Consider the following 19063-nt stretch of genomic DNA (forward strand, 5'->3'; position numbering starts at 1 on the left):
TGTGCTTTCAAATGTGCTGCATATGTGTGACAGAAATTTAAAAGCAGGTGGTGGTTAGCATTGCCCTATTTTCCTTTTTCATTTTTTCTAAACTACTGTTGAAAAGTTTGGGGTCGGTAAGATTTTTTTTTTTTTTTTTAAAGAAATTATTCCTTTTATACTGCAAAGACTGAATAAATAATTTATTCAGTAAAGGCTTTTGCATTGTTAGAATTCTTTTAAATAAATGCTGCTCTTTTGAACTTTCTGTTTATCAAAAAATCCTGAAAAATATCACAAAATATTAGATTTTTTTTTTAACTGAATTAGCTGTAAATAAATATTGCATTGAGTGTAAGAGATTTATTTTAAAAACTTTTTTTCTAAATCCTACCATTATGTGTTCACTTTCTTAAAGTGGTAGTTAACCTAAAAGTACAGACTAACCAAACTCACTCTCAAAATTTGGTCGTGAGTTCTGAAAATTGATCATCCTCAAATTTATCATAATCATTTGCTTATTTGTATGGCTTTGAGTCACATTTTTGGTAAACTTTCTCTTTAAATTTTCAGAACTTTGTGTGAACAGATCCTGGTTAGGATACTACACAAATGCTACAAACTACACTCATTTAATAATTAGATTACCGTTGGAAGATGCTTTTGGTTATTTCAGATTTGACAAATAAAGTCTAACTGTATTGACTCTATTAGAATAATATTTTGCTAAAACTTTTTAGTTTTATAGAAGAAGTCACCATATTTTATATTTACTTTAATGTGCACAATACACCAGTATCATGTCGGTTATCAGCACTATCACTTTTTTACTTGTAAGGTCTGATATTGGATCGTTCATTGTTCAAGTCAAATCAGTGTATTTTTACATTTAGATTGCATTTGCCATCTAATGCCCCCTAAATGCAAACACTAAACACTAAAATGTAAAATAACATTAAAGTAAACATCAAAGTACATTAAAGTTTATATCTGTCAATATAGTTACACAGAAATGTATTGTAAATGCAGTTTAACTGGTTATTTTTTTCATATTGGTAGTATTTGAATTGGTAGTATTTTGGCTCCTGATAGCTGTTGTATGAAAAGGGCAGTTTCAGAATCACATCTGTCAGTAAAAACAGTTGCCAAACACTGACTTTGTGAACGTAGCCTGTGTGAGGTTGATCCTGCACATACAACATAGTTGTCAGAATCCCGTCCGCTTTGCCCTGCTTGCACAGATTGGAGATTTATAACCTCCAGACAGATGTAAAGCAGACACTATAGTGGTGACAAGTGTCTAAAGAGGAAGAGGACATCAGGTGCCTGTGTGTATATGGCCCTGCAAGTGAATGTTCTTTCGTGTAAGGTATGTCTCACGTTGAGGCTATGCAGGGCTCACTTACAGAGCACTGTAAAGAGTTTTTTTTTTTCCTTCAGGATATTGAAAGAGCTTGACTGTTTGGGTAGATTTCTGCTCATGTGGATTTGTTAGTCTTTCGACCGGAGGATGTGTCAGGGAAGGAGGCTAAAGATCACAGATGTGTGTAATGTCATCAAATCCCTCTGGTCTAAACTAAGAGGAAATTATAACTAAAGTACTCACTAGTGCTCTCATTGCACATTAGTGCCATTACTTATCATCAAGCAAGCAAACCATCAGAGTGAGCGGACAAAGGATATCCATCTTGTATAAAGAAGTGGAAAATGTAAAACTGCACATTTCAGTGAATAATTTATTACTTAAGTAAAAAAGCATACATTGTCTCTCCATAGGCTGGGTACAACTGGGAGGGGAAAAGGGGGTAAATATTCCACCAGGTGAACATCATTTGTACAGGTGGATGTATAATTCAACATGTCATTTCAAGTCTAGCTAAAGCAAACTCTTGCCTACTTTGTAGGAACAATTTCAAAGAATGAGGCTTAATTAAAGGAAAGCCATACACTAATAGAAATCTAGGAATTATTTTGTACTATTGCTTAAATTACTTTGCTTGAATTGCACTGCTCAGAAGCATTTCAAATATAGTTCTTTCCCCCTATTTTTTCTCATAATGGGTATAAAAATGTGTTGTTGTTCCAAATGTCTTTTAAATATAAAATAATAAAAATAAAAAAAACATTTTTACTAAAACTGAAACGCTAAACAAAAAAAGTTGTTTTAAATGCTACAAGTGAATTTTGCATTACAGCATTATAATGTACAGTATGAAAAATATTCCTGTTTTCAGTTTTTCAAGATTAACTCTGAGTGGTAGATTACAGCAAAGGTAATCTAAATTGAAAAATAGCAGTAAGCATGAACAAGTTTTTTTTGACACTGACTGTGTGAATGACCGTCAGTCATTAAAGCAAAAAGGGATCATACAAGATATAAAGTAATCACTATATTAATGATGCATAGTTTACATAAGCAAGTAGATGATGTCGGAATATGAACGCAATCCGCTTGGTTCAGTGTTTTCCTTATAATGGTTTTCTATGGGAAACCATTTAACGTGAAAATTTGTACATTGTGTTTATATTCTGGGTACATATGCTTGCCTGTACAAAATATACATCATCAATTAGGTGTTTATTGAATTTCATTTTTTAATATCTGCTTTTTATTACATTACTACTTAATGCAAACTGCGTAAAAATAACTGGCAGTCAGTGTTTCATTTTGCCCTCCAGGTGGGGGTTCCTATAAGTGTGTGACATCACATGAAAACTATCAATAGTACATAAAAAAAAAAAAAAAACATGCCCTCTATTCAATATTCCACTTCAGCTGGAAATACGTCACTACACTAAAATAAAGGCGGCAGCAACTTCCGGTTCAAGTGGACTTTAAGTATATTTGATATTTGTGCTAAAGTGGATACTTCAAGTGTACTTCAGGTACACTTTAAATACCTTGCATTTAAAGACTGATATTATACAGAGATCATACAATCCTTATTAATAGTGATATTAAAACACATTTAAAGAATAATATTAAGAAATGTGCAATAAAGAAATACTCCAAAATATGTTTAATAATAGTTTTATATAAGTAAGTCTTGAGTGATACACCATTAAATATGTTAACGGATTTGAAGTGTGCTTAGTATGAAATAAATGTATTTTAAATGCATTATGGCATAGTTTTTATTTTAGTTACGTTGATATCATTTGTAATGAAAAAAAATTAAATACTCTGTCTATAAAATAGTATGATTTTAACCAGAGAAGAAAGCAGTTTGATGATTCTTTCTTTGATCTTTCAGTTCAGCTGGTTTGTACGATCTAAACATGTTATTGAGCTGAAATCTAGAAGACCCACAGTACAAACCTGTCAGAGGTAATTACGCTGCCAACCTGAGCGGGCAGGAAGAGTATCCACTTTACACCATGACTCAGAGCTTTACCTACCATGTAGCAGCCAGAAAATACATAGTCTGTACTTTTCTTTTTTGAAAGCACAGCTCTAAAAACATCTCAATAGTTGTGGCTTAGCTGAAGTCATTAAGACCCCTAAATAGGTGGTCTCGTTTTACTTGAAATGGAAGTCATAGCTTTTTGAAAAAGGATGATTCATTAATGTGCATCTGCACTCATTGTCCATCTCTAGTGAAAGTGATTTCTGACAACTTAAATGGGTTAATGTGGTAAAACGCGTTCTCATATGTGTATTAGATAACCCTTCCACCGTCGAGATCTTTTATGCCGATTAACAATGGTATGTTCTGTAACCAGATTCCATTACCAGGAGGAAAAAAAGAAAGCCTCTTTTATGGATTCAGCTGACAGGGTTTGCATTATCCCTGGGCTTTTCGTGCTCAGATGCCGCAGCAGATTGTCTCTGTACCAAGGGGCACATTTACATGCTCCTTATCTCCCCAGATGTTCTGCAATGACACAGACAGTGATAAAAGGGACATGTCCAGGGACAGTCATGTGACCATTTCACCTCTGTTGTCGTATTCTATCAGCGTCAGTTGGTTGCTTCCTAATCGAACTAACAGTTGGTAAAGCGTTTCTTGTGACAACAAAATTACAGCCGTGGTTGACTATGTTATGGGGGTTTGTTTGGCATCACTGTCATTCACCGAGCCACACAGCCAGAAAGCAAGCAAGCATTTTTTATGTAAATTAGTGCTGTGTTTCGTGTTGGACCGTTGCGCTTGTGCCTCACGTTATTTAGAGCATCTCACACATGACGTGCTAAACCTTCTAAAAAAGTAGTTAATATAAGTTCAACTTTTACATTTTTTCCCCCCATATAAATAAATATATAAAAAATAATATGCTGTTTGCTTAATATCAATTTTAATATTAATTTTAATAACTATTAATAAAATTAGTTTCTGGACTTTTTTGTTATTTTTGCTGTTTAATGTATATTTATGGCAAATTATAGGACTACATTTATGCCAAAAGCAAGATAATCAAGTCATTTTAAAACAGCTGAAAAGTAATTAGTTGTTTGTTTTTTTTCTCCAAATATTTGTTTCTTAAAAGCACTAAATTGCTAATGGAACCGCTAGGGAACTGGAATTGATGAACTGATCAAATCCAGAATCGTTAATTTATATAATGTATGATTCCAAACTAAGCTAAATCCTTTTTTTTTTTTTTTTTTTACATAGTACAAGCCATTCAAAATGTCCCACCTAAACTTCCCGTTTCATTAGGAATTGGATTAAAACAGGAAAGGAAACTGCCCTCGTCAACTGATTTCATAGGGGTTTTAAACAGTATACAGATTTACTGGGGCCACAGAGGGGGGCCGAGCTTGTTGACACTGACACTGCCCTTTGGAACTGAATCACACATGTGTGAAGGGAAAATGATGAGTTAGCATTCTGTTCATCACTTTTCACCAAACATCTGTTTGTTGCTTCAGGGGGGGAAGATACTGCTCGGATAGACTAATGTTGATCAGGTCTCTCTGTCGGTTGTCCGTGAAAACGCTTTCTTCCTTACTGGAAACAGGGGTGTCTTTGAGTAGAAATATGCATTTGATTCCACAAGGACTGACCTTTGACCTGCACTACACTCAGTACCTGTGGGCCCTAAATAACTAAACCAGGCCTTAGTGTGACTGCTTGTTTCCAATAAATAACAGATGTTCCAGACAGGAAACAAGTACAGCACTTTTCTAAAAAAAGAGCCCCATATGCTGAAGCGAGTCCATCCACCGCGTTCTCATTAAGTGTCACTCACTGTCCATTTTAACCTCTGCACGGCTAGTCTCATCAGCAGAAGGGACTTGTTGGTTGTGTTTTATAGCCCTACACATCAACCACACATCTATCTCTGTGAATGCTACAGGCCTGTTCTTCACAGGCAGCAGTGCTGGCGGCTGTCTGAAGTGAATAGAGAGATGAATTAACCAAGGCCCAGAGGCTTCATCCTGTGCTTCTGTGTTTGTGTGTCACTATGCAGTGATGGGGGAGAATCAGAGGAGGATGCTGGAGGCTGTCAGCTACTCTTCCCGCTATGCACTTGGACTCTTCTACAAAGCCGACACACGAATCGACGTCCCTTGGGCAGCCAAGTACGTCTCCAATAATCCCTGCATTCGCTTCATCGCCATAGATGATAAAAAGCGCAATTTAGGTCAGTGCCTTCATATTTTTCTCCTCTCATCTCCAACTCCCGCTCTAACATATTTCGTTCTGTTTCTCTGCCTTTTCTGTTTCTTTCTCTGTGTTTCATGTATCAGGATCTTTTTTCACACTGCACATAAATCTGATTTGGTTTTAATTGCAATGTTTTTCAAATCCAAACTGGTACCGATTGACTTAAACTTGGTGATGGTCATAATCAGTTTCAGACATTGACAGAAATGAAACGGTTTAGACGGTGTCACCGTTTCTACTTTTTTTTCTTTTTGGTTGAGAGCCCTAAAGACATTTCTAATACTCTTCCCTTCCTTTCCACCTTGTTCCTGTCATGTCCTTTTCTGTCCTTTCTTTGAATTACATTACTGTCTAATTGAGTTTGTCTGCCTTGAGGTGTCAAGAAAAGGGTTGTGTCTTAAAATTATGCTAAAAACGTACAGTGCCCTCCATAAGTATTTGGAACAGTAAAGACAAAATTGCTTTCTCTGTTGTGGAGTCAAGACATTTGCAAATATGATTAAAAGATGAATATGCGACAAAACTACAGAATGTCACATTTTATTATTAGGACTTTCGACATATACATGTTTTACCAAATAAAAAGGACAGCACTTTTAGAGTTCATCCCACTATTTGATGTGAGCATAAGTATTGGAACAGTTGAATTTAAGGCAGATTTAAAAGATTAAAAGCTAATATTTAGCTGCAGATCCCTTGCATGCAATCAGAGCAGTGAGTCTGCAACCCATAGACATCACCAGACTCTTGGTCTTATGCTTTGAAATGCTTTTCCTCAGCCTTTAATGCAGCCAATTCAAACTGTTGCTTGTTTTGGGGAGTTTCTGTCTTTAGTCTCCTCTTCAGCTAGTGAAATTAATGTTCAATCGGATTTAAATCTGGAGATTGATTTGAGCAATCTAAGACTTTGCATTTCTTTGCCCTAATAAAGTCCTTGACTGAACTGGCAGGGTGTTTTGGGTCATTGTTCTGATCCAATATGAAGTGCTTTCTAATGAGTTTGGTGGCAATTTCTTGAATATTGGTAGAAAAGATGATTTTGTACCCTTCCAAATTCATTCTGCTACTGCCATCATACATTAAGTCATCATTAAAATGAAGAGGTCCTGTTCTAGAGACAGCCATGCATGCCCATGCCATGACACCACCTCCACCAAGCTTTACAGATGAGGTTATATGCTTAGGATCATTTGCAGTTCCCTTTTTTTCTCCACACCTTTGCTTTCCAATCACTTAGATAAAGGTTAATCTTTGTCTCATCGGTCCATCAACTCTACTGGCTCAGAATCTTGCCTTTCTATTTTTGGTGCTGATCAGAGGTTTGCATCTTGCTGTGTAGCTTCTGTAATTCTGTGTCCAAATTCTCCTGCGGACTGTAGATTGACAGAGCATCACCCCAGCTTTCTGGAGGTTGTTGGTGATTTTACAGACATGTATTTTAGGGTTCATTTTCACAGCTTTTATGATTTGTCTGTCATCAACTATTGTTGTTTTTTCTCACCCGATCAGGTCGTCGTTGGTTGCTGATGTCGTCGGTAGTTTCCAAACTCTTGATTTCTCCATGCCCTTTGTTTTTCCTATAGTTCTAATTGACTTCCTCTTTTCTTTTAGCATCCAAATTGCTTGCTTTTCTTTCAGAGTCGTCTTCCTCGTCGTCTTCTTTGTGGTTTGTGTGTGTCATCATCGAATGCAAGACGTAGAATGCAGAAGCAATGGATATAACTGATAAGACACATTCCCTGCTTTTAATATCTGAAGAATTAATGCAACAGGACACAGCTGAACACACAGAAAGACCTGTGAGGCAACTGTTCCAATACATATGCTCACATCAGATAGGGACATGAAACTCTAAAAGTGCTGATCTTCTTAGCTGGTAAAACATCTTTGTGTTGAATCACCCAGTAATTAAATGTGTCATTCTGTGGTAATTTCTCATATTCATCTTTTTATCATATTTACAGATTTCTTGACTCCACAGCAAACAGAACAATTTTGTCTTTACTGTTCCAGTACTTATGGAGGGCACTGTATGTGTATTTACACCAAAGTCAGCATGCATGATAATGTGTGCATATGTGTGGACTTGCATGTTATGTAAGAAATAATACAAGACATATTAATTGAAAACCACATGTACACGTATCTTATCTAGTATTTTAAGGGTTCTTTCTGAAACACTTTTGTGTGAATTTTCCACTCTGATTACTTGTTAGCCAGATTAAATCAACCATACTTTTTCAAAAGTGTCAATTATTCTGTTCCAAAGGCTGTTCCTAACATTAGATGGCTTAAATATGCCTACTAAGGTACCTTGTTCTTGCTAAAGCAGTATCACATTTATCGTTACAAAGAGATGATCTCAGACTGCACTGTGATGATGGTTTTTTCTTCTGGATGATGGATGTAGTCCAAGGAATTGCTGGTTGTATTTATTTAGCACTGGAAAGTATTGACAATAGTTATTGTCAATACTTTCCAGTGCTAAATATTGACTATTAAATAAAACATGAACATAACTATTGAAAATAGTTCAGTCTAAATATTTGTGGGTGCTACAGGGACAGGAAAAAGTACAGGTGCTGGTCATATAATTAGAATAATTAGAATAATTCCATTCAAAAAGTGAAACTTGTATATTATATTCATTCATTACACACAGACTGATATATTTTAAATGTTTATTTCTTTTAATCTTGATGATTATAACTGACAACTAAGGAAAATCCCAAATTCAGTATCTCAGAAAATTAGAATATTGTGAAAAGGTTCAATATTACAGACACCTGGTGCCACACTCTCATCAACTAATTAACTCAAAACACCTGCAAAGGCCTTTAAATGGTCTCTCAGTCTAGTTCTGTAGGCAACACAGTCATGGGGAAGACTGCTGACTTGACAGTTGTCCAAAAGACGACCATTGACACCTTGCACAAGGAGGGCAAGACACAAAAGGTCATTGCAAAAGAGGCTGGCTGTTCACAGAGCTCTGTGTCCAAGCACATTAATAGCGAGGCGAAGGGAAGGAAAAGATGTGGTAGAAAAAAAGTGTACAAGCAATAGGGATAACCTCACCCTGGAGAGGATTGTGAAACAAAACTCATTCAAAAATGTGGGGGAGATTTACAAAGAGTGGACTGCAGCTGGAGTCAGTGCTTCAAGAACCACTACACACAGACGTATGCAAGACATGGGTTTCAGCTGTCGCATTCCTTGTGTCAAGCCTCTCTTGAACAACAGACAGCGTCAGAATGGGCTAAAGACAAAAAGGACTGGACTGCTGCTGAGTAGTCCAAAGTTATGTTCTCTGATGAAAGTAAATTTTTGCATTTCCTTTGGAAATCAGGGTCCCAGAGTGTGGAGGAAGAGAGGAGAGGCACACAATCCACATTGCTTGAGGTTCAGTGTAAAGTTTCCACAGTCAGTGATGGTTTGGGGTGCCATGTCATCTGCTGGTGTTGGTCCACTGTGTTTTCTGAGGTCCAGGGTCAACACAGCAGTATACCAGGAAGTTTTAGAGCACTTCATGCTTCCTGCTGCTGACCAACTTTATGGAGATGCAGATTTCATTTTCCAACAGGACTTGGCATCTGCACACAGTGCCAAAGCTTCCAGTACCTGGTTTAAGGACCATGGTATCCCTTTTCTTAATTGGCCAGCAAACTTGCCTGACCTTAACCCCATAGAAAATCTATGGGGTATTGTGAAGAGGAAGATGCAATATGCCAGACCCAAGAATGCAGAAGAGCTGAAGGCCACTATCAGAGCAACCTGGGCTCTCTTAACACCTGAGCAGTGCCACAGACCGATCCACTCTATGCCACGCCACATTGCTGCAGTAATTCAGGCAAAAGGAGCCCCAACTTAGTATTGAGTGCTGTACATGCTCATACTTTTAATGTTCATACTTTTCAGTTAGCCAAGATTTATAAAAATCCTTTCTTTATATTGGTCTTAAGTAATATTCTAATTTTCTGAGATACTGAATTTGGGATTTTCCTTAGTTGTCGGTTATAATCATCAAAATCAAAAGAAATAAACATTTGAAATATATCAGTCTGTGTGTAATGAATGAATATAATATACAAGTTTCACTTTTTGAATGGAATTAGTGAAATAAATCAACTTTTTGATGATATTCTAATTATATGACGAGCACCTGTATGTAATTTACCTGAATTTCTACATAAACTAGTTAGTTCATCCAAGGGTTCACATATTTTTTCACCCTAAACTGTGAATGTTTACACATTGTGTCGGGAAATTACTTAAAAGCGTATCACTGTTTGTGCCTTATTTATTGTAGTTTGTTTTGTTTTGTTTTCGAATACATTGTTTTCTATAAGTGTACACGCACGCACACTGGCAGCACCACTGGGAGACTTTCCATGGCACCCAGCTATGACTAAGAAAGCTTTTCAAAATCCTGCCACACCACAGAGCGCCACGTACATAGTTTTTCATTAAATTACATTATATTTGTCCCAAAACGCTGTTAATGTGCATGATGACTTCACCCTAGCCTGTAAGATTGTGTTTTGTGCATTTTTTTTTTCCCAAAGGTTTATCTTGCCATTTCTCTTTGTGCTGCTTTGTTTTTTCAAACACCAAAACTTCAAATCCTTCAGTGTCAACTTCTCCCTTTTTAGTGATTAGATTCATCGTTTTGGACTGCCACCTTGGACCATGTCTGGTGTGCAATACCTATGAGTTGGTCTAGCCACAAAATTAAATGGCACTGCCTTTCTCATCCTGTGTGCAAACCCTTTTAGAAGGTAGTCTGTGTAAATAGCAGTCTGTAAGGCAATTCACTAGATTCTGGAAAAATAGCTAATATGTATTCTAGATGTGTGTGTCTTATGTGCATATATGATTTTAGTGCGTGTTCAACTAAAGAAAGCTTTTGCTTTTGAAGAATTTGCATGTGATTGTGTTTGTGAGTTTTTCCCTTACCAAGTTCTTGACCGTGTATCTGCAGGAGCCCGTGGAAATAGTCTTGTAAAAACAGCCTCTGCACCTGTCACCTTTCATCCACTCCAGTGTTTCCGAGGGCAACATCATAATTAGGGGAGCTGTTAAATTTTGCATTCTGCTGCGCTGTTCTTTTAGGCTGACACAGTCCTTCCAACCTCCTCAGCCTTTACACAGCCATGCTTTAATCTTCATTTTCATTTCTGTAATGTGTTTTGCTTGTAGTTCCAGTAAAGTAGGTCTGAGTCTGATCTCACAGAGCACCCAAAGCTCTCTTTGAAAACTTTTTGGCAGGCCGTTAATGATAAGCTATTACTGTGTTCCTGAACGTCTGGCGAGAAACCCATTTGTGCCGTTCAGTAAATGTGGAATGAGCTAGATCTGGGCTGGATGATGGTTTCCCAAAAACAGTACTGGTTCATAATTGATATGAATTTGATTACATATGAAGTCTGAAACTTTCTTACCAAAATGTCAAAGAAGGACTATTCAGAGAGGATTCATATTTGAAAGGATTTTTAAGTTATAATTATTAACATAGAACGTCTGTCATTCCATGTACTGGGCCATATTGGGATCGCTATAGTTAATACTAATGTGTCTGGATGTGGGCGTCACAGACGTTAATGTTCTTTGGACATGATTTATTGTCTAATTAAAACATTATGTATGTAATTAAAGGAGGAAATTGGAGGAATAGTTCACTCAGTAATGAAAATCCTGTTATTTTTACTCACCCTCATGTAGCTCCTAACAGGTGTGACATTCTTTCGCCTGTGGAACACAAAAAGAGAATTGTGCCGGTTTCTCTTTTCATTGCGGTGAGTCTTTCAAGCTTTAAAAAGGATGCAAAACGCCATAAAGGTAACATTATAAGTGGTCCATACAATTTGCTTGCTATAATCATATATTCTATATATCTTCTGAAAGCATATGATAGCTTTTTGTAAAGAACAGACTGACTATACTCAATGATAATCCTTCCCTCTAGTGAGCTCCTGCAAGTCATTGAATTGAACTTGAAAACCAAATCCGTCAAATTTGTAAAATAATTATTCAAGTTGGATTTGTAAGCTATATTCAGTGCAAAGATTGGACTTTTCAAGGACAACTAGGCCTAAATGTATGGTCTATTTTTATAGTGCTTTTGAGCTTTTTATTGGGGTTATGGGAAAAAAAAAAAAACTCTTTTTCTTTGTTTCTTTATTTTATTTTTGAAAAGTCTGTAACAGTTTGGTTAAAATTTCTCAGTGTTAAAAGCACTTTTTTACCGTCAAAATCAGCTCTTTTCAGAGCAAGCCATTTTGTAGCATTTTCCTTTAAATGTTAATGAGCTCTGCTGACCCCGCCCCTCTCTTCCGAGCCGCTCTCTGAGGGACTGTATACTTTAGCTGCATTCATCATGAAACTGGCTAATTAGCACATTATTAGGAAAGGCGATTTGCAAAGATTCATTAAAAAAACCTTATGCTCACTCTTTCTGTTGGTGAAGCTGGACCACAAATGATTTGCGCGAAGATAGACGCATTTAGGTAGATCGGGGGCGCAATCACTTCAAAAACAAACGTAATCCACTGCGCCTTCAGCAACTCAGATGTCGGGAATAAGTGATGACTGCTGTGTTCATTATTAAATCCAACAACAGAACACAGTTGCTTAGGAGACATTCTTGTCTATACCTGCTCCAGCATCAAAACAGTGGCGGACTGATGACAGCTCACTCAGGTTGGGTCTAAGGTAAGACACCGGTCCAGTCTGTGCTGAAACGCTACTGTCAATCAAACTGTTATGGGAGGGGCCTGCCTGTGAGATGTCACAAAGACAGGCATCGGAGATTGGCTTGATTTGAGAAAGGGGTAAAGATTTTAGTAAAAAAAAAAAAAAAAACACTGGTTGCCAACACATATTTCAGTTCAAAAAGCATAATTTGAAGCATACAGTATTTATTATGACTGAAGGAAAAGAGCTTTTATCCTACAACATGTCTTCATTTATAAAATGTCATACGGGTTTGAAATTAAAGTATATAAGTGCGAGTGAATTGTGTAGTTGTGTTAAAGAAACATTTAACATAAAAAATTACACTTCAGTAATTTATAGATGTGATTTGTTTAATCAGATAAATTAATTCCACAAGTGAAGGGATTTTATTTTTTATTAGTCTACTGATTGTGGAGTGTTCATCTCATGAACCGTTTTAATGAACATATTTATTAAAAGTACCATTCATTCTGTATGGATAAAAGGTTTAAATGAGAATAAAATTACTGACTCCACTTTTAATTCATATGTAATGCATTTTAAAAATAATTTTCTGTCAGGCAAAAAAAAGCAGTTTTCTATTTACCCTGTGAACTTTGTGACAAGCTCTTCCCCCACCAAGAAATAAGTGACTCAACCAGCGGGCACATTGCCAGCCCTCTACCCACGCTCCATGACCCCTCTTTCTCTCTCTTGTGGCACATGCACACTTACAAATAAACACTCAAACTCCTTTTTGTAAAGGAAGGTCTCTCTCTCACCCTCTGCTTCTCCTTTTCCCCTCCTCTCTGTCTGGCGTTGTGCCAAACACGTATATAGTCTGACTGCTCTGCAAACGGAAAATGACCGTGTCTCTGTGTTTCAGCCCAGTACTGATATTCATACTGGTCAGCCAAAGTCAACTTTGACTGGTTAGAACAATAATTTCAGCTCTTATCACTTCAGATACTAAGCTCTTTTTACAGAAACAACACTACATGATTGTGAAGTTAAGGCTTCCATTGATAAATTTAGCTGATTTAAAGTGAAAAGTGAAAGTTATGTGGAGCTCTCTTTTAGGTTTATCTGAAATGCTTGTAAACTCTTACATAAGCAAGTGAACACACTGGAAAAAAATGACTTCCTCTTTCCTTCGCTTAGACCATGCCAGCTTTGCAGCTAATATCTGAAACCTTTTCCTGTATCCTCAGACAGCGTGTTCTTATTGTTCATGAATTCATATTTGTATTTAATAACAAAATTGTCTGTTAAGCGATTTAGATGTTATCAAAAACCTAATTAATAAACAAAAAAGTCAAACAAAATAAATGAGTATTTTTTTTTATTGAACAAGGATGCACTAAATTGATCTAAAGTGACAGACTTTTACATTCACAAAAAATTATATTTCAAATAAAAGCAGTTCTTTTGAACTTTTTCACAAAAATAATATGCAGCATAGCGGTTTTAAACATTGATAATAATATCAAGAAAAAATGTTTCTTGAGAAACAAATAAGCATATTAGGAATATTTCTGAAGGATCATGAGACACAAAAACTGGAATAATTGCTGCTGAAAATTCAGCTTTGTCACCACAGGAATAAAATAGAATTTTAAAATGTATTAAAATAGAATATTGTATTACTGTTTTACTGTAATTCTGATCAAATAAATGCAGCCTTGGTGAGCATAACTTTCTTTCAAAGACATTATATTATCTTACCATCCCCAGACATTTGAATGATAGTGTACATGCAGATATATAATTTTGTGACCTTATATTTTGGACAAGGATTTATATCTATCCATTTTCTTCTATCATTCATCCAACAGAGGCACTTGATTTCTCACATGTACCTCCTCTGTTGACACAGTCTGTTGCCTGTGGTGGTATTGACCTAACCAGCTTTTTGTACAGGCTTTTCACACTTGAAAATGTGAAGCCAGGGTCATTCTTAACTTTAGCTCAAATTCTCTTGTACTGTACATTATCCTGGGTAGTCAGGTTTTGAGATTTCACACTGTACATTTGTAAACTGGGTTATTTATTGCATATCTATAAGGTTAATCATTTTGCAAATACAGCATGCAACCACTTTGTTTTAATAACTGCTTGTCCATCTGTTGGAAATGTTGCCATGTAGTTTTACTCAGGTTATCTGGTCTTCTGAAACAAAAACGAAAACTTAAACCCACTGTTGAGTGCAGTGTAAACACTGTTAGTCATAAAATAATCTTCATTTATTATTCCTTGAGGCATTTTATGCACAAAAAAAACTTTCAGGAATACTCAATTTCTTTATTAGTCCAATATTATTTAAAGATCAGGCATGAGAATGACATGTGCATTTGATTTGCCTGACTTTTTCCACATTTATTCCAACATTTTTGCCATTTATGCCAGTGGTCATGATTTAATGGCTCGTCGTTCTCTGTTGGTCCATAAAACTTTCCTAAACAAAATAGATCTTACTGAAGTATAAGGCCCCTCCCCACAGGTGATCCATAAAGTCAGTGTGTTACCCTGTGAATCTGCCAGAGGCTTTAATATTAAGTTTTAGCCAGTCTCTGTGGTCTTATTCAGACCTAGCCCTCGTTCCTCAAGTGTAGATCAATGATAGCTTTCAGCATCTTCATACTACTCGAGTCACTGGGCCAAATCATTCCAGCTGCTCAAACACAACCCCTATGTTTATGGAGCCCAATAAAGCATGATTTCCTCCAATCATATTAAATATGTGTTTTAAAACAGTGTCATTAGAGCAATGACTACACTATGTGCAAAGCTGATATATCAGGCCTGGTCTCAGTCATGGGTCGTGTCTCTGGCAATGGGCTTGGCCCATAAAGCGTTAGATCATGAGGTCTGGTGTGCCCATAGATGATATCACTGAGAAACCATCGTCTGGAGAAGAGAAAACTGGATACTAATACTGAACACTACTCACGCTAACTTGTTACGACTAACAAATAAAGCTGCTCATGTCAGATTCACAGTGATAATGAAATAGCTGGCTTGATCTGTTAAAGGCATAATTCACACACAAAAAAATTACATTTTGTCATCTTTAGGTTACTTAATCCAAACCTGTATGGACACAAAGAAAGATATTTTTTGAGAAGTCAAAAAAAGTTTTTTTTGCCCATGGGATCTGATGTTGTTTGGTCCCCACTGGCAAAATGATTTGAAATATTCTTCCAAATATATTCTTTTTATGTTCCACAAAAGAAAGAAAAGTTTGGAATGACATGATGCTAAGTAAATGTTGACAGAATTTTCTTGTCTCTTTTAAATATCACATTAAGTCATAGAAAAGTATTTTTTCCCCAAGTTATAAAAAAAGTATTTATGGCATTTTCTGCTCTCTGTGCTGTTATCTGACCCTTATTTCTTCCTCCGTTTGAAATTTTCTTCTTTAACCTTTTCTCAATCTTTCTCTCAATGTAGCACAATGTGGGATCTATGTATGTTTTATGAATAATTTCATAAGCAGCCACATGTGAGTTTGATCAACTGTGTGTATCTTTGGCAGCTTCGAAGAAATGCGGACCTTCTGTGGTGGTGCACACTAGTGTGCCCTTTGGCATCCAGCACCTGGAGGAGGAGAAGGATGTGGTACAGCCCATCATCCTGGAAGAGCTGGAAAAGGTGATGCCAGATCTACCTCAACCTGACAGCATCAAGTGTCAGAAGTGGAGATACTCCCAGGTGAGACAACATTAGTCTGTGTTGAGAATTTGACTAAGAAACTCAAATGTTTGCTGCTATTCAAAAGTTTGGAGTCAGTCAGAATACACGATCTATGCTCTTTTTCAAACGTTATAATTACTTGGCCTAAAACAGAGTTCCCTTTGAACTTTGACATCAGATATCTTGATAGAGAGGTTTATAGATTCTTAAACTGGGTCACTGAAAGCAGTACTATTCCATCCCATCCTGGGTCAATAATTTATATTATATATTTATAATTCATATATAGTTCATTATTTTTAGATTTGATTTATATTTAGTCTAATTTCTTTTAGTTATTTTATGATCTGCTGCATTTTGAATTATCTTTGTAAGGGTCCACTGTGATCTGTGTGAATATATATATATATATATAACGAGTAAAACAGAGATGTTTTGGCTTATTCAGGCAAGTGCTACTAATAGAAGCCTCCCTTGTATACAGCAGAAGATATTCATTTTTAATTAAGCCAGACTGATAGTGTCTTCAAATTGCTCTACTGAATGAAGATAATCTTCTATTCTGCATAAAATATTCTTTGAAAGTATTAAGTATCTAAGTATTTTTGTCCTTTTTTCCAACAAAAAAACCATCTGAACTAAATGCGATTTACTCAAGAAGCAACGCTGCATAACTTAAGACTTGTTTTCAAATATTAAGACCTGTTTTATACTTTGACAAATATTTTAGTTCAGCATAAGCCTCATTCAATTTCGTTTGAATTCTTCTTAAAACAAGTAATAAACTTAAAGATGCATTACCTGTTGATTATATTGTCTAGTTTTGCTTCTCTAATAAATAAGCAATAAAAATATATATATATATATATATTTACTAGAAAACAGACAAAATACAGATTAAGAAAAACTAATTCAACTTTTTCAAAAGAGGCTTGGTAGATTCACACACAGAAATCCATACACTCACCCCACTCACTTGGCTCACACACACACACAAACTTACAGTAGTACTTTATGCATTCACACACTGTGTGGGACTGCGCCCTTTCTCGCACAGTTGCATTCTCTCTCAAACACACACAGACGTTCTCTTTCGAAGCCCCCACACTCTCAGCTCCTCTGTGACACACAGCACTGGGCCTCAGTTTGAGGTCAGAGGACATAGAACATCTGTGTGGGAGCGCAGAGCTCGCTGAGTGCCAGAGAGTGGGCCAAGGCCCGTTTAGACTGCAAAGGCGGGAACACAGCACTTACTCACACATGTGTACACATACACACACACACACACACACACACACACCTGTGCGCATGCTAGTTCCCAGTCAAACACACAGAGGGCATGGAGCAGGAGTCGGTCTTAAAGTAATTTGCCACATCACAGTTTGCTGAGCATAAACCAGCAATACACACTCACACTCACCACATGTCAAAGTCATTGACTTCTCTGGACTATAATGGCTGGAAATACTCATCATGAGTCATGACTTTCAATCTACTGTAAATGTAGACTTCTTTTTTCAACAGACAATACATTGTTAGTGCACAGAACATGTGCATTCCTTTTTTATCACTCATGCTTAATAATACATAACTTCAATTCATAATTAATAGGCATGGTGGATAATGCACACACAACCTCAGTCATTAACATCTGATGTGGTCTAGGTGTAACATTAATGTCATTTTAAAAATGTGTAGTATTTAGTGCTGTCAATTAAATTTTCATTTAGCATGATTAATAAAACTTACAATAATGTACTATAAACTAAAAAAAGATTATATTCAAAGACAAAGACAAAATAAGTAGTGTTTAAGAAATAATAATAAAGTAACAAATATTAATATGAATTCACCATGACAAAAGTGTCAGCAAAAGGAATAAACTTACATTTTAGTTTAATCATCAAATTGCAACCCTACATAACACATGTAGCACTTATTCAGTGTAATCTGGATTTTATTTTCCTGTACATCTCATAGTTTTATTCATGAGGGCGAAGGCCTCAGCTTCTACCAAGTTATGGGGGAATTTGTGCCAAAATATTAGAGTTTATTGGACACGTAATCTTTAAAACCACCATCACAAAACATCAAAAGCCTTTGAATATTCTCCCTTTTAAAACTGATTAGCTTATTTATATTCCTATTGTAAATGGATGACTATACATTTACCATACATTGGCATTTAGTATTTTGAACAGATGTGCGACCGATTTTTGGGTCACTGCTATAAAAAAAGTTTGCAAGACTATTTCATAACTTAATGGCTGTATTTGTAAAAAAAAAAAAAAAAAAAAAAAAAAAAAAGTGTTGAAAACCTTCTACAACTCCTTAACTTGGGAAAAGCCCTTTAATTCTCTTACAGGAGTAGTTAAAAGAGATTGTTTGCTCAAAAAAGAATAGTTTGACATAATTTACACCTTAATTGATTTTCAAGCCTTGATGACAGACCTTTCATTTAGGGGTAAACTATCCTGCAGCCAGGCCCTGCAGTTTGATGCACCAAAGTTCTGACACAATATACACCAGAGGAACGCGGAGTAAAGCAGATTTAAGGAGGTTAAGGAGTTCAGGCTTTCTTACTTCAGCGTACCTCTGAAATAAACCAAACAGTTTGTTCTTGGCCATGTTTCAGGCCCAACATTTATCAATTGATTTACACACAGATTACCATTTAAAGATACAAGATGGGAGGGGGAGTTTGGACAGAATGATGATAGCGCTCGGTCTGTAAGATGCCTAGTGAAAGCCCAGGAAATGGACACTATTTCCTTGGCTCTAGTGCGTTGCACCTCGATGTTTATCTGGCAGAGGGTTGGGGCCGGCCGAAGCCTTTGTAATGGGCCGTGCATGGAATGTGTTTACTCTCAGTAGTCATTTACATGCTGCATTTCTACATTTAAACATTGTACAGAGACACTGTTCTAGCTGTGGCTCTTTTCGAGTTATCTGCAAACGTGGGTCAGATTTACAGTGAGGACCTGTATCACTGACTGCTGACTGTAGAATATATACATCATTTTAATGAGCTACAGAGGCAGTTTATAAAGAAGATCGACCCAGATATA

The 19063-nt window shown here is 36.4% G+C and overlaps 1 protein-coding gene across 1 annotated transcript in view; it reads left to right on the top strand.

Annotated features, from left to right (window-relative positions):
- LOC109068041 (renalase, FAD-dependent amine oxidase) overlaps nucleotides 1-19063 on the top strand; it is a 47355-nt gene that overhangs the window by 26047 nt on the left and 2245 nt on the right. Inside the window, 2 exon segments of the mRNA XM_019084911.2 lie at nucleotides 5395-5568; nucleotides 15838-16013. Coding sequence (XP_018940456.2) covers nucleotides 5395-5568; nucleotides 15838-16013 — 350 coding nt within the window.

Source organism: Cyprinus carpio, chromosome B12 (assembly GCF_018340385.1).
Source record: "Cyprinus carpio isolate SPL01 chromosome B12, ASM1834038v1, whole genome shotgun sequence".
Lineage (NCBI taxonomy): Eukaryota > Metazoa > Chordata > Actinopteri > Cypriniformes > Cyprinidae > Cyprinus > Cyprinus carpio.